We start from the raw sequence: 25,874 nt of genomic DNA on the forward strand, positions 1-25,874 counted from the left end.
GAATCGAGAGGGCCGAGACAGACGGCGGCCAAGAGAGGAAACTGTAAGGACACACATTCGTCCTAGAGAGGATGACACGGCGATGTTCCTAAAATCGTCGTCGTATTTTGTTTCCCGACGCGGGAGCTACAGCATCGAAAATCGCCGTCCGAAATGGTGATCCAAGGCCCTGTCAACAGCAGTTGGAGTGTTTGATTACCCTGCCATAGAGGATTTCGTCGTCCAACCAGCAGCAGCGGGAGTATTGGTAGAAATGCCACGCCCACCAAGGTCAAGGACAATCCCGAAAATTGGAAGAAGTCCTAGACAGCAACTGTAGGACGAGGGACCCAAGGCAACCCACAGCAATCAACCCCCCACAGAAGTTAAGTAACATGGTACAAAATCTGTAGTTTTATGGTTAACTAATATGTTTTGAGATTTTGTAAAAAGTGTGTAGAGTAACGAAGCTATCATCCCGTTTTCTTTACGTAATGTTAAAGTTTGGGTGAAAGAACACTAGTTTTGATTGAAGAAAGTAACTAGTCAAGTAAAATGTTTTCATTGTTAAACCTTCGAATAAAGATTAACTTTTCTGTTCACAAAAGAAGAAAATCAGATTGATTTTGTTGCTGTGTGGTTAAATGAGAAATTTTTCTTTATGCTGTATGAACTATAAGTTTTCATTGCATAGTTTCTTTGACTTATAGTAGTGTAAGTTTGTTTTTTGAGACCTTTGTGGTCAAAGATGTTAAATGTGATTTTTGGGAAAAGAAGTAAATTCACATATGGAGATCACTTTGTGTTAACAATAACAAGTTGTTTAATTCCAGAGAGGAAATGGAGAACGTATGTAAGTTCAGAGTTAAGACGTAAGTCATGAAGTTCTTTGTAATGTCCTTTTTGAGTGTGTACTTGATAAAATTATAGAGAAAAAGATGTAAATTAGGTAAATTGGTAATTTGGGAAATTAGTGTCACAATATTTGTTCTTACGTCATATTCCGTGTTGTCGATCAATAGCATACTTAGGTCGTTATGAGATGTTTTAAAAGAAAAAGTTAAGCTATTGTTTGTCAGTTTTAGTCTGAGATTATCCTAAGTGGTGAAGATTTGTTTGTTAACGTAATAACAGAAGCGAGTTCAGTTGTTGACCGTTGTTGAGTAATTAGTAATGTCATGTAGGAGATTTAAAAGTTTTGCGTTTGGTTTCTTTGATTTATTTATAGTTTTCAGGCATCCTGACATCTAAGGTCATTGATGCCGTGGTTTCTTTTAGTTACAGTGTGTCATAAGTGATTTGTTTGCCAGTGTTCGGTCTGATTGATGAAACCGAGCATTGTTAACAAATTAGTTTGGACAAGTAATGTCAAATGATTTAAAAGGGAGCGCGAATGCATTTTAAATTTGGAGAGTAGGCCTACCTGATTAGAGTCAGCTGACATGAATGAAGCGCATGAGATGACGTGTGAGTTCCCTGAGTAAGCATTATGATGTCACAGCCACTGTTAAATAGCACATCTTGAATAAGTTTTTTTTGTGTATCTAAGATCTTGACAAGTAACGTAATGCCTTTTTGCTAAAATGTCAGAATTAGATCTTTGTTTTCTAACTATGTAGAGGGTTAAGTGTTTTGGAAAAATCGTGACAAGTGAACGAAAATTGATTGTTTTTAGGAAATAATTGACAACATGATATAGAGAAGAGAATTTGAGTTCTTATGTGATTGTCAGTTCTAGTTAACTCGCGAGAACAAATAAGTAAAGTGAAAATTTTGAGAAATGGTGAACAATTTGCCGTAGATTTTCATTTGTTTGTGGCGAAGAGTAAAGTAAATGATCGGAATAATTGTAAAACCAGATATTGGTGACACGATAGTTATAACAGTAGGCCTAGTGTTGCAAGACTTGATAGACAAACCTGTGTTTGAAGAATAACTTAGTCAAGCAATAAACTCTGATTCATGTAACGAGTTCTTAGGTTAATTCCTTATTTTTGAGTATCCAGGGAATTATCTCCACCAAACAAGCTTTGGGTAAGAAGGTGACAATGAGTAGCCATACCGTTGCCTTCGGTAGTTAATTAATGTCTGATAAGAAAAAGTTATGTTTTATGTCAGATTGTGTTAAAGAAAAAAGGATATATTTTTGGTGTCAAGGTATAACGTAAAAGGTGGATTTGATTGTAATTAAGTGATTTGGTGAATCCACAAGATAAAGCCTAGTATTTTAGTGGCTTTGTGTACATTTAGGAGACCAATAAGAGGCTAGTTAATTGCCCTTCAGAGTTATGTAAGTCTCAGTGACTTATCTCAAAGGCCACAAGAGACTCTGGTTTGTTCTCTTTTTTTTTTGTTTATGCCATAATACCTATTTTATGCATAAGTTAAGGATGTAATTTTAAGGTTTTGAGCTCAGATTTTTTTTTTTTCAGTTTCAGTATTTTTTATATGCTATGTTTTATTTGTTTTCTTTTTCTGGTGTTTTTAGCTTTAAGTTAGTTACTCGCTGAAAGATGCGAGGAAGAGAGAGAGGGGTGACGGATCAGCTGGTGAGTGTCAAAACGTTACCCAAGCCCCTTTTCTGCTGAGTGAGAGAGGGAGAGAGAGGTGTGAGATTGCGCATGCGCAGGAGCGGCGTCAGTATGTTCGCAGAAAGAAAAAAAAAATAATGTGGAGATGACTGAGTGAGAGTTGTTTCCTTGTAAGAAGAGATGAGAGAGAACTGATTTCTTTTTTGCTAATGATTGTCCCATAAGGGTAGGGAAGTAAGAAAGTTTTTCCTTTAGAGTTTTTTCTTTTTCTTTGGAAACTGATTAAGAAAATTGTTTTTTGTTGACCTCAGTAACAGGCTGTAAAGAATTTGTTTTGTTCTGAATAAAGTTTAACCTAATTTGGGAACAGTTTTGGCTTTGAAGAAATTCTGTGGAGTTCAGTTTTAACGTAAATTTACATTTTTCGCCTTGTGTTTTTTGTTGTTTGAGATTTAACGTAGATCTGGTTGGAATGATTTTCCCTATCGTAATTGCGGTAGGAGATTTCGGTTTCGAATTAGTTCTTTGTGATGAGTGGTTGCACTCCCCTAGAGAGATTGGTTCACCAAGCGTTTAATTGGGCTCCACAAGGCACTAGAAGAATTGGAAGACCCAGGCCTACATGGCTTAGGGCTGTAAGGTGCGATGTAGATGATGATGATGTGACGTTAACACAAGAGCCTTTGTTTGTGTGATGTGGGTCAGCTTGGATGAATAAGCATCCTAGAACGATTGCTGTTTGTTTGACAGAGTTTGGGTTTTGCTTAGTTTGAGTTCGAGCAAAAGAGATGAGACAACACAAGATGGGAATGTCGCTGTTGTGAAAGCGATGCATGTAGGTTGTGTCTCTGTTGTGAAATTTCTGCCAGAAAACTTGTTTTCTGTGGTGATGTGTGTAAGCAATGTGTCAGCAGTTTGCCCAGATTGGGATTTGAATGATTGGGCATGGAGAGTTCATAGCTATGATGACTATGCCAGAGAGAGAGAGAGAGAGAGAGAGAGAGAGAGAGAGAGAGAGAGAGAGAGAGAGAGAGAGAGAGATGTGGAGGATTTATTTTTGCTTTACTTTAATTTTTGTTTTTGCCAAATCCTGAGAGAGAGAGAGAGAGAGAGAGAGAGAGAGAGAGAGAGAGAGAGAGAGAGAGAGAGAGAGAGAGAGAGAGAGAGAGAGAGAGAGAGAGAGAGAAATTTCATTTGCTTTAGTTTTGCTAAATCGCGCGAGTGTGTGTGTGTGTGTGTGTGTGTTTGTGTGTGTGTATGTGTGTTTGTGTGTCCGCGGTGCGCGCCGAAGAAAGAACAAGTGGTAGTTAGCGAATGATTGTTTGTAGTGGGAAAGACTGTTGGTACAAATGAGATTGTTTGTTTATGTTTTTAGTTAGGTTACGACAGTGGTGAATGTTTCGGAGCGAATGCTTTTTTTATTTGACTGCAGCTTAAGGCAGTTGTGTGAACGCTGGATTATATATATTTTTCTTACCAGCGTTGGAAGTGTTTTTTGATTTTCTTAAGTAAGTACAGTTTTGTTTATCTTTGCTTGTAGTGATTGTGAATGATAGGAACAATTTATTATCTATCTTTGATTATAGTGCGATAGTTCAGTTAATTAGGAGTGTTCATAAGTGTTTTTCTTTTTTTCTATTGGCAGGCCGTGATTCCTCCTTTGGAGAGGCTAACTCCTGTGGAGAGCTTATATTTTGAATATTGATTGACGACCTGGCTTATGATAAGGAACTGGATACGACTGTTCAGATTTAGTTAAATGTTGATGACCCGGACCGAATGAATTTTGATTGCGGTTATTGATGATGATGATAAGGATGACGATAATGACAATGATGATTACGACCCCGATTAGGGAGGCAGCTATTGGCCCTTGCTGTAGTGTTACCCACAGAGCTGTGGTAGTTTGCCATTAAAGACAGTTGGCAGTGTGTGGACGACTGTAATGGTGTCCCTAAAATATATACAGTATATAAACATATTTGGTTGTGGTGCATCGTAGTTTTAAGTTTTGATATTTTTCTCCGGGTTTATGTGAATGTGGTATTTGTTATTTATTTCGTATGTTAAGTTTTTTTGTGTTGTCTGTATGATATCTTCAGTTTCAAGTATAATAATAATTTTGATTGCGTTTACTTTTAAGAATATAGTGTTAAGGTTATGTTTTGTTTTCATTTTCCTTCGGTCCAAGAGTCCAGTTGATAACGTAAGGGGAAAGTTTGTGCAGAGGAGACATTTGTCAGTTAGTGTGATCAAGGGTGTGGGGGTTGTTTTGCAACATCCCGCCACAGAGAGAGAGAGAGACTTTCTGTACTTGGGCGTCGAGATGTCCTTCTTGATGTCCCTTGTTGTGAGTTGGCAGAGGCTGATTGAAAATTGGGAATTTGGACATCCTTGTTGTGGATGTTGAGGAATTGTTTTCCTTTTTCACTGTCTGGTTGGACTGTTGTTCTGTTTTAATACTATTTTCACAACCTACCTGACCCCGGTGGAGGGGAAGAAAGGAGGCCAGATTCTCTATACTGGCGGACCCTTTCTTAGGAGAGGTTGCTTTGCTGTCCTTAAGCCAGAGGCTTTGAGGAAGACCTCCGCTACAGTTCAGGCAATGAATGCGGAGGGAAGGGGATCTGAGGATCCCAGGCATCCCTTACTTAGTGCACAGTGCAGGCTTAGCTCAGTTGAGTGGTTGCAATGGCACCATTCATTTTTGACTTTGTGTCATTTTGTTGCTTTTATTGCACAAAAGTGTTCCAAGGAGGACCTCTCGCCGGTGTCTCACACAGGCGAAGGTCGAGGGAACATTCCTACACAGGGTGGGGCTCCGGTGTGTCCAAATGAGCCCTCAGGTGTACCGATGAACGTACCGTCTCAGGCACGGTGTGAAGATGTAACGACCCAGTTGATGTCGCCTATAGGTTTAGTGTGCACACAGATGTTTTTTGTTTTTATGTTCTGGTACTTTGGTTTGTAAACACTTTGTTAGTGTGATATAGCTATATGAGAACATTATGATTAATAACATAAGTTGGTTTTCCGAGGAATTGTTTTTGTGCGAAACTTTTCTTTTAGGTAATTTGAGAATTTTTTGCTGGCAACTATTGATTTGGTTTAAACCTAATGAATATATAATGTATTGTTTTTACCAATACTATACCTTAGATCTCCTTCAGACTGAGAGTCCAATGAGTGAGCCAGAATGTAGGCTTGACATATGAGGACATCAATTCTTTTTGCATGATGACTGCATCCACTAATGGACTGTGGGAATTAGAAAGTTAAGTTTTTTTAATAATAAGGTTACTTTCTGTTGTATAAGTTTTAACTTTGCAATCACTGTCCTATATAATATGTACTTTTGATAAATCATACAGTAACCGTACATGTTGATATGTATATCATGAATACAGACGTGTAGTGTTGATTGATGATTAATTCTCTTTTTGAGTTATCTTTAAAATACGTTCACTGATGATGAGTATTTTTGTATGATTTGTATTGATGATGGAAGTCTGTTTCAGATTCCAATTACTGATATGTAACTTTTTCAGTAGTTTGTTTCTAAGGTATTTACCTACTCATGTTTACTCATGTGTGTTGATTTTCAGAGTTATTTGCTTTATTTTTGTTATTTTTTTAGTATATAATCTTTTTTGGGTTTGTTTTTAGTTTCAGTTAATCACACTATGTATCTTGTGTGTTTATGTGGTTAAAGTTCCTATTTTACTCATGATTAAAAGCACAACTACTGTAATGAGATCTGTGAACTTGCTTTGTTCAGACTTTGTAGTTTGTTGCTGTTTGAGTTTCTTGTATGACACTTTAGGTCTATGTGTACTCAAAGCGAACTGCGGCAGAATAATAATGTTGGGGTTTGAGTTTAAAGTAAGCTTTGATGTGATTGTTTTTTTAGCATACCACAGTTCCGGGAGTAACTGCAACTTGGTAGGGGGGGTTTGTCACAGATAACATAGTTTGGGAGTTGTTGGGGTCATCTCAATGACCTTTTATGCCACCATCGTTCGAGTCATAGACGTAGAGTCAGCAGGCACCGGCGTCGAGAGTCTGTTGCCATCTCATATTTGATGACTGGTTAGTTTTTCTGTCGCCTACTTTGTCATTTCAGGCACAAGGGGGGAGCGGAGACTGCGGCCAGGAGACCTAAGATCCGCTTGGTAACAGGACGGACCCCTAACTAGGATTCCCCAGGCAAGATGGCGCCCACCCCATGACGCCCATGCATCACGCCTTGATAGCCTACTACGCTTTTTGATAGTTTTGAAGAGAGCCATGATTAAGGACTGACATCCTTCTCGATTGTGCCCGGGGTTTCGAAAGATAAGACTTGGTCTCCGTGGGCTGTGGTCTCAGCCCTAACATAAATGTAAATTACATGTTGTGAGAGCACTATTCAGTAGTCATTTAAGAACATAAGAGAAAGTCTTTGTCGAATCTACCATTGATAAACTGACTTTGGAAAATTATATCCAGTGCTCATAGGAAAGTTGTAATAATCTTTTTGACAAAATACAACAAAGTTGAAGTGCAGATTAGTCTCTGTCGTATCCCGTTTTCTTGAACTCTGGTTTTAATTTAATTTGTCTGTAACTTGACTAGTCTGATTAACCCTCCTTCATAACCAGGGCCTTGGGTGCAGCTGAATTCAGTAGAAACCCATCTGAATAGTCTTATTCCAGTTCTAAATCTCCATCCCTCTCGGAGACTGTACCTGGCCGGCTCAGAGAGAGGTTGTAGTCATCATCTGAATGTCGCTCTTCTGCCCTACAAGAAGGTTGGAAAGGAAAAGGTGCAACGGTTATATTACAGCTTGATTTTCCCAAAGGCTGGGAGCTGGGAGTCTATTGCAGCTCTTGCAAGCCTGGGATCCATAGAAGGATCCAACCTCTTCAGTTTTATTCTTGTATTCTTGGGCTCCTGTTGCCGAAAGGTAGCCGCCCAGTGGGAAATGCGACTCGAAGAAAAATTCCTATTCTGGGTCAACGCAGACAGATTGGAAGCTGACCTTGACTTTTCCTGTGCCACTGACGGAAAAGGAACCTCTCCTTTCCTCCTGTAAGGGGAGGGATAGTGAATCAAAGTTGAGATCTCCAGGGGAGAAAAGCAGTGATTATCCAGCAGGATATTGTATCTGGGGATAGAGAAACCTTGTGAGTTCTTCTAGTATCTCCACTAGTACTCAGCTGTGGCTGTCCCTTATTACACCTCTTATCATCAATTTTAATGGGGACAATTTTGAGGTCAATGAAACTCAGGTTGACCTAGAGGGGAACAGCCCTAACTACTTTTGGAGTCGGAGCAGATGTAAAAGGAGTAACTTTCTTTACCACTGTTCGTCTGGGGGATTAATGCTTTGAAAGAAGTCACTTCCCATGGACCTCTGGCAGTAGCGCGTCTAGAAGACTTATCATTACAGCGAAGCATATTTTGATGATACGTATTCAGACGAGAAGCGTCTACTACAAGCAGTGCACTAAGGAGAGGCCCATCTGGGTGAAGAGCGCCTTCTAGAGTGAACGTGTGTGGTCGATTCGTCGGAGCAAGGCATGTCTGGTCGAGCTGTGTGCTGGCACTACTTGAGATGGAGCACTGTGAAGTCTCTCTTCTGGAGGAGGCGCACTTAGAAGAGGTTTGCCTAGGTGAGGTCTTTCTGGAATATGTGTGCTCCGGTGTCAGGTTTCTAGTTGCGGCAAGCTTTGATGCAGCACATCTGGGTTGAGATGAGCATGAGTGAGGGGGCGCTTTTGGAAGAGTTGCGCTCCAGTACCTTTCTCTTGGTTGAGGTGAGCTAAGAAGAGGCACATCTGGAGGAGTGTCTAGGAGAAGACTCCACAAACAAAGCTCTTCTGCAAAAGGAGCGTGAGGTAAAAGCATGTCTGCGCACACTACTCTTCAATGGCGAGGGTCAGACATTCGCCTCTCGGACTTATCATCATTGGGCTTTCGCGGGGAAATGTCAAAGGGCACCTCTTTTTAGGAAGACCGGCTGAGAGAAGAATCTCCATCCAAAGCCCCCCAAAGGTGGACTGGATGCCACAACTCCAGACACTGGAGGGTCAACATCCTTCAAAGCCAGGGCTGTGGGCTGCTGTCTGGCTGCATGGGCCTCTCCAAGTTGCTCTTCTAACTATGAACCAGTCAACCTTAAGGAGGGCCACAACCTTCATAAGGTGGCATCATTCTGAAAAGGTAAAGGCTCCCCCCTTCACTTCATGAGTGCCCCCTATAGGAAGGGCACAACTGATGAGGATTCATTGACTTGCCGCTCATAAACGTGCCACAGGTCTTAGGCGGCACACCAATACACTTCCGGATGTCTGTTGATATCCTGGATAAACACAGTCATAAACACACTGAAAAAAAAGATAAAGAAATATTTTAAAGTTAATTTCTTCCAGTAAACTAAGAGTTCGAGAGAATGTCCATTCTTACCAATGGCTGAAATCAAAGTGGTTTGTCAGTGAGCAAGCAGGGGCCGGTGCTTCCCACGACTGGGCTGGTAATTACCGAGTGGTTGCTGACACTTGAAACTTTTAACTGCTGTATTCCAGCTTCGCTGTTATCATTCTCCTATGTAGAGGATGATGGCTTTGTATATGAGTGGGTACAAACAAAGTTTGCAATAACCTGAAAATAATTGCATTCGAAACTGGACTATTTGTTGACTTTTACAGCTAAAAATCATGGACATGCGAGTTAGGCTACAAATACCCTAGAACAAAGATTAACACTTAATGGCTTACAAACAGCTTCTTGGAACCTACAATGTTTTTAAATGGGGGACCTTCTTAGATTATCAAAAGTATAAAGACAGAATCCACAAAAATTGAGAGGTCTGTTGAATAAGAGAAAAAAGGCACACTTTTTACTTTATTAGGTCGAGGTTCTCGCTCTCTGCAGAAGGGTAAACTCGCAGGCAAGTAGCAAAATACAGTAATATATTGGATAATTAAAATTTTTTTTTTTCTAGACCATGTGCCTTTTCTAAGATACACCAAATGTTCAAACCAACGATGATAAAGTAACTTCAATTCCTCCAATTATGTCAATAAAAATGGCGTTTTTATGATAAAACAAAGTTTTATGAATACTTACCTGGCAGTTATATATATATAGCTGATATCTCTAAATCGGCAGAATTTTTCAAAACGAGGCAACCGCCTTGTGGTGGTTGGGAGGTAGGTGGTCACACCCGTCACAGGGTGGTACAAGGAATCATTCCAGTGTCCAAGACTTCAGTTCATCTATGCCCGACCTGTCTCCTGAGGGGAGGTGGGTGGGCCTTCGAATATATATATAACTGCCAGGTAAGTATTCATAAAACTTTGTTTTATCATAAAAACTCCATTTTTATGAATAGTACTTACCTGGCAGTTATATATATATATAGCTGATTCACACATTTGGAGGAGGGAAACAGATAGTAAACATCATTGAGGAAACAACAAGAGAGTTGTAGGAGATAAAAACACCTTGATTCCTTGCCTGCTAAGGTAGCTGATTTCAAAGGTACAGCCTCTAGAGTGGCTTTCCCTTAGGAGTGTTTATCCAGGAGTAAGCCTGCAATGCTGGAAAAAACTCAATCGAGTCTGTCAAAGGGATAAGACCAACAACTTGACTAGACTTCGGAAACTACCTTTGCCCCATATAATAAAAACTGCAACCTTACTAAAACTAACCACCTAATCCTGCAACATAGACATAAACTATCTATCTAGACCGAGGGAACCGTACCACAAGACGAAGTCCTCAGACTATCATAAAAACACAAACCCTCATACATGCATATAAACTAAGGTTGAGTGGGGTTATTAACTCCTTTGCCTAATACAGAAACCGCAGCTATGTATGGGCCCAAGGTATAGCACTTGCCAAAGTCTACTCTCACCTCTCTAAGTTAATGAGAAGCGAAGACAGAGTTGCTCCTCCAGAAAATTGCATCCATGAATAGCCTAACTAACATATATTCCTGATATGCCAGAGAGGTAGCAATGGCCCTCACTTCGTGAGCCCATAATTTCAATAGGGCGAAGTGTTCCTCCTCACATAAGAGGTGGGGTTCCCTAATTTTTTCCCTCAGGAAAAAGGACAAAGCATTCTCAGACAGGGGTTATTGGTGGATTTTTCACTGAACACCATAACAAGTTGGATGCACAGCTCACATTCATAGTGAGCCAAAAAAGCTTTGAGGGACCTAACTGGGCAGAGGAGTCTTTCCTTCTCTTGACCCACTAGGTTCGTAAGGTTAATGACATCAAACGTCGTAGGACAGGGTTACGAAGGGTTCTCGCTCTTTACGAGAAAGATGAACCTTAAGGCACAAACTGCCCTATCCTAATTGAAGCTCACCCTCTTCTCAATCGCCTGAACTTCGCTGACCTTTTGGCATTCGCTAGAGTCATAAGGAAGAGGGTTTTCTTCGTTACAACTCGAAGAGAGGCTAGCGAGATAGGTTCAAAATTCTTGGAGCACAGAAACTTAAACACCACATCCAGGTCTAAGAGTACCTATTACGTCGTCTGAAAAGACCCAATGAGGTCCTGCAAATCTTTATTTTGGGACAACTCTAGGCCTCTATGCCTAAAGACAGCCGAGAGCATACTACTGTATCCATTGATGGTAGATACAGCCAGCTTAAGCATCCTGTCTGAGGTACAAGAAGAAGTCTGCAATCTGGCTCAGAGAGGTAGTGGTTGAGGAAAACTTGTGCTGCTTGCACCAAGCTCTAAAGGTCTCCCACTTAGATTGGTAGACTCTTTGTGAAGAGATCCTCCTTGCTCTGGCGATAGCTTTCGTCGCTTGTGCCGAAAAGCCTCGAGATCTGACAAGCTTCTAGTCAGTCTGAAGGAAGTCAGTTTGAGAGCAAGGGGGGTTTTATGATACCTCTCTAAGTGGGGCTGTTGAAGAAGATCTGGACTTGCCGAAGTCTTCTTGGGAAGTCCATCAACATGCCCATCACTTCCGAAAACCACTCCCTTGCAGGCCAGAATGGAGCCGCTAGGATCATTCGCCCCGAATCGAGGAGAGCGAATTTCCTGAAGACCAGATTGATGATCTCGAACAGGGGCAACGCAAACATGTCCACCCCCGTCCAATCCATCAAGAAGGAGTCCACTGCTACAGCCTCCCCATCCGGGACTAGGGAGCAGCAGTAGGGGATCCTCCTCTTCCAGTTGGAGGCAAAAAGGTCTGTTACAGGCCTGCCCCACAACATCCAGAGACTGACAGACTTGCGGGTTGAGAGACCATTTTGAGGGAAAAACAAGTCTCTTCCTGGTGAGCATGTTTGCCCTGATATTTCTTGCCCTCAAACAAACCTCCTTTCTAGATCCAAGAGATCAGAACGAAGGCGTCCTTGATCTCGACATACGACTCGACTAGTGTCATCACGAAGTCCTAGATTCTCAGGTTCAAAGTCATGCCTTATGCTAGAACTTCGACGTCGAGCTTCCTGAAAGACGAGGCGCCGATCGTCCTGTAAGACGTGGCGCCGATAGTCCTGTAAGACGTGGTGCCGAAAGTCCTGTAAGACGTGGAGCCTGTAAGACGTGGTGCCGAAAGTCCTGTAAGACGTGGAGCCTGTAAGACGTGGTGCCGAAAGTCCTGTAAGACGTGGAGCCTGTAAGACGTGGAGCCGAGAGGTAAACAGAGCGAGACGCTGAACGTTCTAAAAAACGTGGTGCTGAGCGTCCTGGTGTCAGAAGAGACTCTTCTTGTTGACAGGAAGACCTAATTATTTGATAGGCTCAACACTATCTAAAAATCCAGATACAGGGACGCTCTGATTTCTCTTGAGTGCAGTATTCTGCTACATTAAGCAAAAGTTACGTGAACATTAGAGGGGCGGAGCTGAGACCAAAACACACGGCCCGAAACTGACAAACTGACCCATTCTACACCCGTTCTTTCTTGTAAACAAACCTCAGATAAAGTTTGATTGCATAGCCTGCCACTTAGACTCCTCTCTAGATCTGGGAGAGAGAATCGTTGTAGCTAAAAACTAAAGGAGGTTTCCCTATAAAAGGAAAAAGTAATCCTCCTTCAGAAGAAGTACTGACCAAAGGTCTGCTCCCCTCTTCTCCAAAGATTTTGATGTCTCCATGAAGAACCTTGACTTCTGAACGAAGGCGTAAAGAGCATTTACGTCCAGGACCGGACAAAAGACTTCCTCTCCCAAAAGAGAGACATTGAAGTTGCAAAGTCGGTTAGGCAGAAAAGTCTTATCGAAGTAACTAACAAAGGAGGATTCACTAGGAAAAAGATTTCGCATCCATCCTTAGTAAAAACACGGACCAAAGGTCTGCTCCTCTCCTCTCCCAGGCTCGCGAGAAGAAGCTAAGTCTGGCTCCTACTGTAGTTAGTTCGGTTAGAGAAAAAAGCATGCAGAAAATTTCTTGCTGATTAAGACACCAAAACCTGTCTTTGACCAACTCTTGAGGGAGAAGAGAGAAATAAAAAAGGAGAAGTACGTACCTTAATTATGACCTCTGATTTCAAAATTATCCAGCCTCATTGCCTGTATTCCGTAAGAGACTCTGCAATCCACCAAGGGAGCCGTAAAAAATCTCTGTGGGGCTGCCACAAGGTCTTCGACCTAAACGTGGCTAGACCTCCACCCTTGCTATCCTGGCCTATCTAATAAGGAAGCTGGCATTATAGGTTTCTGTTTTAAGAAATAGAAATTAATATATTCTTAAAGCTCCATTAATGACCACGTGAAAACTCAGAGGGTGGGGAACATGGAGCAACAGAACTTAGGATCTTCTCCTTCTGTTAACCTCAAATAATTCAACAGGAGGAAAGTGATCACTAAAGTCATCCTTTGACAAAGACCTTATAAGACGTGTCGTCTCCCTGAAAGAACGAGAAGGCGATTGTCGTATCGTCCCGAAAGGCGAGGCTGCCCTCGCCCCGAAAGGCGAGGCTGCCCTCGCCCCGAAAGGCGAGGCTGCCCTCGCCCCGAAAGGCGAGGCTGCCCTCGCCCCGAAAGGCGAGGCTGCCCTCGCCCCGAAAGGCGAGGCTGCCCTCGCCCCGAAAGGCGAGGCTGCCCTCGCCCCGAAAGCGAGGCTGCCCTCGCCCCGAAAGGCGAGGCTGCCCTCGCCCCGAAAGGCGAGGCTGCCCTCGCCCCGAAAGGCGAGGCTGCCCTCGCCCCGAAAGGCGAGGCTGCCCTCGCCCCGAAAGGCGAGGCTTTCGGGGCGAGGCTGCACTCGTCCCGAAAGACGAGGCTGCATTAGTCCCGATAGGCGAGGCTGCATTTGACCTTAAAGGAGAGGCTGCATTCGTCCCGAAAGGCAAGGCTGCATTCGTCCCGAAAGGCGAGGCTGCATTCGACCCGAAAGACGAGGCTGCATTCGCCCCGAAAGACGAGGCAGCATTCGCCCCGAAAGACGAGGCTGCATTCGCCCTGAAAGACGAGGCTGCATTCGCCCTGAAAGACGAGGCTGCATTCGCCCTGAAAGACGAGGCTGCATTCGCCCTGAAAGACGAGGCAGCATTCGCCCTGAAAGACGAAAGACGAGGAGGCGATCGTCCTGAAAGACGAGGCGCCGATAGTCCTGTCTTGAAAGACTTAGCGCCAAGCGTTAAAGCAAAATGATATTCATTATGCCGCTCGGCGCGTTCGGTTCCGACCAGAGGGTTCATAAGGCCGACTGGCGCTCTGGGACAAAAACCGAGTCAATGATGGTTTGTAAGCATTGATATTATCAGCGAATATCTATGACTTATAGTATTGCCATTAAAATCAAAAGTGATGCAATGCGAAACTCTAAAAGCAGTGAAAGAATCTTAACGTCCAACGCTCTTTGCTTTCCCATGGCAAGGGCGAGCATTCTTGGGAACGTTAACAGGAACGTTCGCGAGGGCTTTTGCTCGTGAGCTAACGCCTCTCGTTTCCTTTTGCCGATCGACGTTCCTTCTCCCATGGACCGGGGAGCTTGGAAGAGGTCTAAGGCTAGGAAAACGACATGCACTGTGCTGAATGAATCCAATGCCTAATTTAGCACTGAAACTTGCACTATTAAACTCTTACACAAAAGACCATAATTAGTCCTGCCCGTTGTGAGAGAACTTATTCTGCTGCCACGGGCTTGAATGAGAGAGCAATATCGTCTCTAGTACTTGCTATATAAACTGTAACAAAATATTTTTATAAAATATTAAACTGACATTCCCATAATAAAATAAACTTTCAAACATACTTACCCGGCGGTCACAAAAAGAAAAACCACCGGGCAAGAGTTGAGATTAAAAATAAATGTTGAACACACTCACCCGGTAGTTACATATAACCACCGGTAAAATTTAATGTCATAAATACCTACCCGGTAGTTACATACAAACGCCGGGAAAGTTATACGTTAAAGATTAAAATGAACAGAAAAAGGGAAAACAAATGTAATCCACAATTTATTTAAAGGGTTTTCAAAAACAAGCGAGTTGTAATGATAAAAAGAACAGATATAGCAATAACGTATCTATATATATAAATATAAACAATAGGAACATATAAATGAAAATACTACTAAAACTAGAATTCCCATATCGTGTTGTTGGAGTATTACTGTATAGCCAACTTGGGACTGCATCAATAGTAACGAGAACTAACAGCGTAAATTAACCATACGCTAGTTCTATTTAATTTATGAAATTAGATCGATTATTTAAAGAACGAATACTAAATGGACAAATATTTCTTTAAAATTTTACATTAAAAGTTAAAAAAAAACTTATATAAGTGGAATTCCTCCCATTCTTTACATGAAAAAACAAAAAAAAAGAGAATTTGCAAGTCATACAATGAAGATTACGTCACACGACTGTGACGTCATAGAGTTGGCGGAACGTATTTCCGTCATCAGGATTAAAAACCTTTGCACCTAAAATATAGTGCACAAACAAAACCTCTGCATACAAACTGTGAGGATCAACTGACACTTTCGGTAACCTCACCTTGCATACATCACTCGCACAAACACAAAAAATAAGTTTTCACTCATGAAAAACAAAGTAAATAAAAATAACAAAACACGATTGCCAAATCCCTAAATCAGTGTACTTCACCAAACGAAGTCCAAAAAAGCGAAGGGAAAATGATTTGAAAAACTCTCAATGGTGGACCGACGATGTTTCCGATCCAGCCGGCAGAGATGAACTGAAGTCTTGGACACTGGAATGATTCCTTGTACCACCCTGTGACGGGTGTGACCACCTACCTCCCAACCACCACAAGGCAGTTGCCTCGTTTTGAAAAATTCTGCCGATTTAGAGATATCAGCTATATATATATATAACTGCCAGGTAAGTACTATTCATAAAATCTAAAAATTTAAAAAACATTTGATGTCATATATCACAATTACCCTAAAATTTCTTCCTTTACATGAATAGCACTAACCTATGACAGCAAATTGTGCCATTTCTCTGAGAAACTCTAGGCACTGGCAATTTCAAAACAGTCTGCCCTTCATGGATGTACTTCCACCAGCTGACTCGTTCTGGGACAGGTATCCAGACAGGCATCCTACACACAGCACTGAGTGGGGAGCTATACTGACGCCTTGACCCAGCATAAACCTAGAGAATTAAAAAATTTCCATATCAAATTTATTATTCTTATAATTTTCAGTCAAAACATATATTTTGGATATAATATACAGTATCTCAACATATTGTAAAAAGATGAGAATTTATTACCTTAATAGTATAATTTGTATTCGGAAGACCTTTGAAGTATGTATAATTCCGGGCTGACCCCGGAACATTTTCTTTATATTCATTATTATAATAGCGCCTTTGTCCTTCTTCATTAATGAATGATGCTGTTTCTATAATTTCTATCTTGTAGTGATCAATTATGCCATTTGTAGTATTTGGAGGTTTCCATCGAATAATTACTGTGTTTGCAGCTGTGTGTGTATTCTGTTTACAGTCCACTAACAGGTCTGATATCCTGTTAGGGACTCCATTCAATGTTCTTCCATTCACTGGTGAAGAATAGTCACCACAATCCTTTTCAGGATCTTCAAATACATCCATACATGCAGCAACCTGCGAACCAAAACATAAAATAAATCATATCGTCTTTCGAAATTTCCAAAGCAAAAATTTAAAATATAACTGGTGACAAGCCATATAAATGAAAAGTTGGCAAATATCACAAATTTTTTAAGTAAACCAAATTTTTCCTAACTATACAACCCTGAGTTCTTGAATAGGAGTATGTTTTCAGCGTAGCTGGAACTTGTTGAAAATTATTATGAGGTGTCTGTGGTTACTAGATATTGGCAGGGAAGCTCAATGGCCCCTCACTCCCAGGCACTCCGAGTACTGTAGCTACTTTGAACTTAAAACTAGGACTTGCAGGGTGGTTGAGCCAGGAAGTGTAACTTGAAGGACTAAGATTTCTATAATCAAATTACAAATTACATTAAAAATTGTGAATTGTTCCTACATTAATACAAACCATCATCCTTTGATAGGAGACTTATCCTTAGGAGGGAATAAGTTTCTATAACCAACAGGCTGGTTTGGGTTGCTTTCCAGGGAATGTCAAAGCACTCTGGTCCTGTATAGCAGTAAAAGCCATGACTCCTGTTAACCTCCTATCTGGACATGAAGATGAGGTAGGTGTTAGGTTAATACTGTACCATGAACTGGTATAAGGCCTAGAGGAAAATATATATCAGTGTGGAGGATATGTTGTCTAAATGTATGGTTGTAACAGGATATGGCTACATACCTTTGGCCATCATCAAGATCATTTGCAAAGAAGGGAGACAGCTACTTCTAAACAAACTTATTGCTAAGAAAAGTTGCAAACGTGTGGCTCACCTGAATCTATTGTTCGATCTAGTAAATAACAAAGTGACTGCTATACTGCAAGGAAGACAGAAAGAAGAGGTAAAATACCAGTCAGTCTTACTCATCATTCTGGAGTTACGTCACGTCTGTTATCTTTGACAAGAGGCTTTTCATTCTTGGGGAGCTGGGATTGGTACATAGTCTGTTAAGCCCCTACCACCAAGGTAAGGGGAGAAGCACCGACCTATTGATAGACGCCAATATGCGTTGGTAAGAACTATGGAGACGGTATAGACCCCCTGGGTTAGTAAGGTCCATATTTGTGATAGTCAGTATCTGGAACTTGTCGTTCAGAATGAATCTTTTAGTGGTAACAAGTCCAGAATAGTACAAAAACTGTTCGAATCTTTCTTGGGAACGCAGAATAGCCACCCTTGAAAGTTCATGGATATTGTGCAACGGATGACTCCCTTCCGGAGAAGATCCTGTACATAATCCTCCAAGAATGGTTTTTTGGGTTAGAAGAACTTCTATAACTGGGGTGGTTTCTGTCTCCATTTCCAGCCTAGTTCTTTCAAGACTATGCTGTGAGCCCAAGGATCAAACTCTCATTGATCCCTGAAAAGATAAAGTCTTCCCCCTACCGGTAGCTCTTCACTGTTGTGGTGAAGGACCTGCTTCTTTAAACACCTTGCCTCTACTTCCACGACCCGTAGATTGACCGTCCCTTCCAGACCTTCCTTTGCCGCTAGCACTTATCTTTTGAGTTGTGATTGGATGAAAAAGTCGTAGTGGCCAAGGCTGGAGACTGTGGCACATACTGCTGGGGAACCATGTGCATAGTCTGGGGGATTGTGGCAACTGAGGGTGTTGCGACAGGAAATGTTTTCCTGCCCTTATAGGGTCTCCTAGGCTTCTTGCCTTTGGGTTGAAGTCCTTCTCCGGGGGGTGAATTTCCTCTTAAGAGGAGATACCGTACTTTTGCATAAGGCTTTTTTTCTCTTGAGCAACTTTGTCCATTACTTCTTTGACCAATTTCTAAGGAAAGAGATCTTTCCCCCAGATGTTTGAGTCAATCAACTTTCTAGGCTTATGCTTAATAGTTGCTGCAGCTAGGACGTGTTCTCTGCATGCTCTTCGGGCTAAAAAGAAAGCACGTAGATCTCTGTGGAAAGTAGCCAGATGAGTCTTAGCCAGGACTGGGAATAGGTCTGATTTGGAATAGTTCCCAATTAACATTTCCAGAAAGGACTGGAAGGACAAAGAAGCAGATAGCCTCTCTTTGGCTTCCAATTCTTCCTTCATAAGGAATTCGGGAATTCTAGGCAGCCTTTCACTGAACTGTTTGCCCCCAATGTCCCTGATTGGTAACATCTCTGTCTGGTGTTTGCCAGACTGGGGTTTGAGTCCCGCTTAGACTCGTTAGTGCCATTAGTGTCTGCAACCTTACCATCCTTGTGAGCTAAGTTTGGGGGGTTTGGCGGAGTCTAAAGGTCTATCTGCTGAGTCATCAGCAGCCACTGCCTGGCCCTACCTAGTCCTAAGCACTTGGGTGGAGAGGAGGCTTGGGTGCTGATCATATATGGTCAGTCTCTAGGGCATTGTCCTGACTGCTAGGGCAATGTCACTGTCCCTTGCCTCTGCCATTCATGAGCAACCTTTAAACCTTTAAAGGTGTGCTGAACATCTTCCCAACTGTCCGAATCATAAGGAAGGGCTTGAGAGGCAGGTTTGAACTTCTCTAGCATGTGGCAATGGTCTACCTTCCATTACTGCCTTCTCCTCTAAACTTTTTGAGGTGAAAGGAAAGACAGTATCTTTGGGAGCAACAAAGGTGAAGCAGAAAGTTGAGCATTAGTGAATTTGGCCATCTCAAGTTCCTTAACAAAGAAGGATTAAGCCTTGTGGTGGTCCAGGATGATAGTCTGCTTAGGGGTCATATCATCTCTAATGGATGCTTCCGAGAGTAGCCTTACATAGCAGTAAGGATAATTATCAATAGAGGGTAGAATTTCAAGTCAGACAGGCTTAGAACCCATACCTTCTCCAATGTGGAGGTACCACTCGCTCAGAGCCATATTCTCAACATAACGCCAAGGATTCTTAGCCAAGCAATTTGGTAGGCTTGACGCTGGTAGAGCCTGGGACTTAGGTGCCTGTTAAAAAGCCTCTATCTTAGGCTATAAGGACACTTGAGCTCGTTCGGCATGGATATTTTCCATGAATGCCTTTATGGATGCCATAAACTCCAAGTGACCAAGGAACAAAAGTGTACTTGACGTAGGAACGAGAGCAGAATTAGAGGCAGGGGCCGCAGATACAGAGATAGGGGATTGAGCCAAAGAAGTAATGGGCACTGTACCATACCTGACGGACATCTGGGGACTCATCAGAAGCTTCCGAAGTCAGCAGGAGAGAGAGAGATATATATATCTCTCTCTCTCTCTCTCTCTCTCTCTCTCTCTCTCTCTCTCTCTCTCTCTCTCTCTGACACAGAAGAGGTCATCGACATGTCGGCTTCTAGGCTCATCACTCGAAGAGCGTCCTGAACTTCCTCATCCACATGATTTAATTGTACCGGCAGGAGTTGTACTGTCGGTATCAGGTAACCAAAAACAGCATTCACCTCGGCCTTGGGAAAGAGGATATCCTCGAGTTCCATGGAAGGAAAGTAAGGGGCACCTTGTTGAGAGTTCTTCTGAAAGCCTCTCGCCCAATATCTAATGGTCTTCTGATTCTGTTAGTGTGGAAACCAATAAAGATCAGGTCCCTGCACATGCTGCAGTTGAAAGGTTCCCAGAGGGCAAAGGACCCTTTGGAAACATGGCAATCAGCATGCTTCCAATAGGTCTTGTGGCCACAAGGCCACCTGACACGCCTGGTGCAGGTTACCGTCGAACACTCCATGTCTTCAGCAACCTCTAAGGATAGAAAATTTTCAATTAGTACAATTAGTGTAATACTAAACCAATATCTAAATCAAAAAATATTTTACTACACTAGCCACGGCTACAGATAACACTACAGTGGAAGCTTATGCCAACCAACTCAGAATTCCTAAAAACAGTGTGGTAGAATAGGGAGAAATGTTCACAACAGTGGAACACCAATTCACCCAAGTCTGTCTATTAGAAAACCTAAGGTGGTAAAATCCCGTACCATCCTGCCTAGGCCTGACCCAGTTGCCCCCGAGACAGCAGCAGCAGTGTCTAAGGAGGCAGCTATTCCTAGCAACCATGGCTTTATGAACTGATCTTTCATTATTCTTATATCGACACTGCGGCAGTGGCATTGTCAAGTCAAGAAAAAAAGGACGATCCTATATGGAAACAGTCCACGGGCAAAGGGAAGGCACTGGTTAATGGAAGGTAGTAGATAAATGAATCTGCCAAAGACTAGTTGTTAACATTAAATCATGAAGAAGGGGAATAGCCCTCTAAGATAACAAGAGCCATACAAGACTGCCAGGATGCCGAGAATTTGTAAATTCAAGGGAGATCCTAACAACTAGGAGGAGTCCAATCGAACAACTTTAGAGGAGAATGTTCCTCAGATGGAAAAAGAACCAGGCGACCAGCCAAAGGCTACAGCTAAGACAGCAGAGGGGGGGGGGTACCCCCTTAAGGAGGCCGGTCGGCTAATGATGATTTTTAAGGACAGGACTTTGACATTCATACCACTTAATAAGGTGACTTAGGACATCTCCAAACTACATAGGATTTTTGCCTCTGACCTTCGGTTTAGCGACGTCAGGACGATTTATCCTGAAAATTAGTTTTTTCAAATTCAATCTCATCCCTTGATAATTATTACTAAGATCTGAGATTACTACCCTATATAGACCTAATATAGACCTCCAATAATATGAAGTGCTTTTATTTCAAAGTAATTTTTCTGCCAGATATGAATTTTTTCATTATGGTACAAAAAATAAACCCTAAAAATCAGGGGAAAAAAGTAAGAAAACAAAATTGGAAAAAAAAATTGGAAAAGGGCTTCATTTCATTGTTTTATGTATTTCTAATTTATATACCAAATTTCCATGCTATATCTTTAAAACTAAGGGAGACTATTGAATTTGTAAGGTCAATAAGTATAGTTTTGAGGTTCGGGCGTTCAAAGTTTCTCTTTGTATTTTTAGAAAGACAATATTAAGAAGTCATGATTATTATAAATTTTATGTTCTTTTTGGTGTATTAATAAAAGAAAACCAAATTATATATCATAATCTAATCATAAATGAAGATCTCTCTCTCTCTCTCTCTCTCTCTCTCTCTCTCTCTTCCTATACCCCCATATATTGGCTTTCCAGCCGGCCCCCCTTAACCAACTCGCATCCATGGCTAGAAAAACTCAAGTCAAAAGGACTGGAAGTATGGCCAAACAATAATACTTCGTCCAGGAAGCTTCCGACCAGGTAAGGGAGTCAAGACTCCGCAGCACGAGATACATAACCCAGGATGAGAAGCTGCAGTCAGAGATAGGCAACTTCTAAGTCGGCAGAGAAGATTTCTAGATCTCAACCTACATGGGGTTAGGCCATAAGAAATCAACTGTGTAGACAAGCCTAGCCTATATAGCGGATGAGGGATGCTCAAAGGCAAGGGAACGTAGACTGAACAAATGAATTGTAGTTCCTAAGACAGTGAAGGATGTACGGCCTAACTTGGAAGGGGAAGGGGCATCTAGACCACTAAGGTGACAGAGTGAATTAATCCAGGGAAGGAATAATAGCTTGCCTACCTAAGGCCAGCCTAGATAGCCCACAAGCTATCCCGTTCATCTATATAGCAACTAAGGACACCTCAGCTGCTAGGAAACTGGACTGAAAGGGAACAATGTTTCACAGCAAGTAGATGCACTAAGTAAGGCAAAATAAGGAGGGGAAGGGGAAAGAAGGGAGGTTTAAAAAATGTGAGGCAGCACGGCAAAAAGGCCTAACTGTAGTATTAGAACTAATATGTCGTTCCAAGGGGTCTGCAGTAAGTAGACACAGAGAACAAGTCCTCACAACTGGCTGCCAGCCTACCAAAAACTAAGTAAGGAAGCTTAGTAAATGGGTTAGGTGATACAAAAGGAAGGTCCACTTGTCAGCATTAGAACAAGGTTGGTTGCGTTCTAAGGGATCAACAGAGTGTAGACACAGCATAAGTCCCACACAACCAGTGCCACCTGGCCAAACACTAGGGCTAAGTAGATATACTGTCGCCCGCCCTAGGACAACTGTAAAACACCATTCACTGCTCGCAGAAGGACCTACAGGGATGTAGCTCCCCGCTATGATGTATCAATAGCCAGGGAGGATGGGCGGAATCACGAAAATCATAAGGTTACGTGGTAGAAGGTGAGGGTGCATATGTACACATATACCAGTCATGGACAATAGCTAAGAATTATAGTCCGTGGGCTGAGGGGGCTCACCTTGCACCCCCCCCCCCCCCCACCCCTTAAAATTGACAAAAGTGCATTTAGGTTTTAGCTTTTGATTCATATTTTCATTTCTTTAATGTTCCCATTGAAAAAATAGGGACTCACTACCACTACTGGGCCACTTTCTTCGATGACATCATCGAATTTTGCTGCTGCCAATTTTGGGGTAGGGGAAACAAAATTAGACATAACTCCGGACTGAATGGTCAGAGAAAGATAAATGACATATCAAAATGTTTGCTTTGGGCCTCTCTAACAGATAAAATAGACAATTTGCACTTTTGTTTAATAATTAGGTCACCAGAGGACAAAAAGTCACCGAATTTGGGGTCAAGTGAAAATTTTAGGCACCTCCATAAATGTAACCCCAGGACCAGCCAGATCAATATCTGATCACATTTTTTTGCCTTATTTCATCTCTAGAGACCTCAAGAAATAGAATGATACCCATTAAGTGTACTTATTGGCCAAATCATGGAAATGAGATGTTATGTAAAAGGTCAATTTTCGAATTTGTCGTTTTTTAGGCTCAAAATCGTAAAAACTGATAAAGCTCATAACTCCTCTTACAAAGAGGCTACGGAAATTATTTTGGTTTGTTTTCCCAGGTTTTGGGGTCAGAGAATCCAAAAAAAGCATTCTCAACAATGTCAACTAATTAGATCATGCTGAAATTCAAGATGGCCACCACTCTGGATGCCATAATTTTGACTTGGCTATAACTCCTCCATGAATGCAACAAGAGTGATAATATTCGTGTCCTCACCCAGGTTCTTGAGATCACAGCATCCAATAAAGGCAGTCTCAACAAGTCTGTCAGTAAATTTGGGGAAGTCACATAAATCAACAACAGAAATGCTTTATTTGAAGGTTATGAAAATCATGAATGAAATAAATAAAACTGAACACGAATGTACAATATACTCATATGATGCAAGACCTCATTGGGAAAATTCACACTGTGTTGCTTTCGACTACAGAAAAAAGTCAACCTATGCAAGGTATAAAGTTTGATAGTCTACTTGGGTACCTTTGGGTCCACTTTTGATTAATGGAAAGGCAATTATTGGAAATATCTTGTGATACAAGGGAGGTCTTTGGTCCTTCGACCCTGAAATCTACCATCTTGTTACTTGAAACTTTCTTAGTCCAAGTCAGACCCACTATGATCACTTTCATAGTCATCATCAAAATTTCCATCACTTTCATTGTTTTCATCTAGGCTTTCATCATCAGACGTCTCATCATCGTCCATCGTCTCAAGTATATCAGCCATACTTGTAGGAAGTGCAGTTCCCTTGAACCAACAGGGATCTAGATTTCCATCCTTCATTATCCAACCATGATCCACAGCTGGATGAGGAACCTCAGGTTTGGGATAATGGGCACGCTTCCATATAGCAACCTGATAGTTCACCTCCTGATATGCTCATTTAGACACTCTTGGTGGCTGAAGAGATGAAAGATCAACATTCTTCTTTGAATCCTGCGACTGCCCACTGTACTTTAACTTAAGTATTTGGTATCGAAGCTGGTCAACTTCCTTTGTCTTAGTTTTGGCAGAATACATGGTGCAGGTGAAATCCTCAAGAGCAAGGAATAATTCATCGGTTACCTCCCATGATTCCCCTAGGCAACGGAAGACTTCTTGGTACTTTGGGCATTTTTGTAGAATTCGCAGCGGTTTTAACTTAACAATTCCTTTAAAGGAACTGGTCATATCGCATCTACTGAATGCATGCAGACCAAGGAAAGCAGACCAAGGAGAGAGGCACAGTAAGTTGGTGTGAACCCTTTCAATAGTTCTGTGACATTTATGAATCGCCTTCTATTCCCAGTGCCAGTATCAAAAACGAGTTGCACACCTAAGTTTGTAGCATAATACAGAAGTATGAAGAATATGTCACTGTCTGGACTTCGAACCCGAACAAATTTGTATCTTTCATCCTTGGCATAGGTTGAATAGAGAATGACACGTAAATCAGTTTCTTCCTGGGTTGAGTCAAGAGATTCAATTTGAAATGCAGTGATCTTCTCATTGTCCGCCCTGAGTTCGTACGCCTTGCTCTTACAAACTAAGATAAGCTGCTTCTTCTCTACCTTCGGTATATTCTCCTCCATGCACCAAACCCTCAAGAGTAATTCAATGAGCTGAGTTTTATTGTCGTCATTACTCAAGATCTCTTTCCAGTTATCTTGAAAATTGACCTTTTTACATAATATCTCATTTCCATGATTTGGATAATAAGTACACTTAATAGGTATCATTCTATTTCTTGAGGTCTCTAGAGATGAAATAAGGCAGAAAATGTGATCAGGTATTGGTCTGGCTGGTCCTGGGGTTACATTTATGGAGGTGCCTAAAATTATCACTTGACCCCAAATTTGGTGACTTTTTGACCTCTGGTGACCTAATTATTAAACAAAATTGCAAATTGTCTATTTTATCTGTTAGAGAGGCCCAAAGCAAACATTTTGATATGTCATTTATCTTTCTCTGACCATTCAGTCTGGAGTTATGTCTAATTTGGTTTCCCCTACCCCAAAATTGGCAGCAGCAAAATTCGATGTCATCATCGAAGAAAGTGGCCCAGTAGTGGTAGTGAGTCCCTATTTTTTCAATGGGAACATTAAAAAAATGAAAATATGGATCAAAAGCAAAAACCTAAATGCACTTTTGTCAATTTTAAGGGGGGTGCAAGGTGAGCCCCTCAGCCCACGGACTATTAGATTTAGCCCAAGTCAAGACTGATAGAATACAAACATGCAGAAAATAGCAAAAGGTATAACTCATAAACATACCACAGTTGTAAAAGAGTATATAAAACATTCTTACAAGGCTTTAAAATAATTACTAAGAAATTCTGAGCGATTTGGATACATGAGCCGCCAGCTTTGATCATGCGACGGCCGCAGGCAACAGCGCAAAAATACCAAGGTGGAGACGCAAAATTCTCCAACACAAAAGGAAATGGTACTCAACTTAGTTGATGAGTAAGGAGTCGAAGCGTCCATGATCTCAAAATCACTCAAAAAGCTACAAAAACATGCAGAAAACTCTGAAGCAAAATCGTCAGATGGCGCTGCTAGAAGGAAATGGAGAACCAGGGAACATGT

At 41.7% G+C, this 25,874-nt stretch overlaps 1 protein-coding gene across 1 annotated transcript in view; it reads right to left on the reverse strand.

Moving 5' to 3' along the window:
* The window catches only part of Ptp69D (Protein tyrosine phosphatase 69D), a 651,708-nt gene that overhangs the window by 468,425 nt on the left and 157,409 nt on the right, over positions 1-25,874 (reverse strand). Inside the window, exons 4-5 of the mRNA XM_068380055.1 lie at positions 16,221-16,574; positions 15,922-16,100 (exon numbers count right to left, since the gene is read on the reverse strand). Coding sequence (XP_068236156.1) covers positions 15,922-16,100; positions 16,221-16,574 — 533 coding nt within the window. The remainder of the gene's footprint in view (positions 1-15,921; positions 16,101-16,220; positions 16,575-25,874) is intronic.

The sequence above is a fragment of the Palaemon carinicauda genome, chromosome 9 (genome assembly GCF_036898095.1).
Source record: "Palaemon carinicauda isolate YSFRI2023 chromosome 9, ASM3689809v2, whole genome shotgun sequence".
Taxonomy (NCBI): Eukaryota; Metazoa; Arthropoda; class Malacostraca; order Decapoda; family Palaemonidae; genus Palaemon; species Palaemon carinicauda.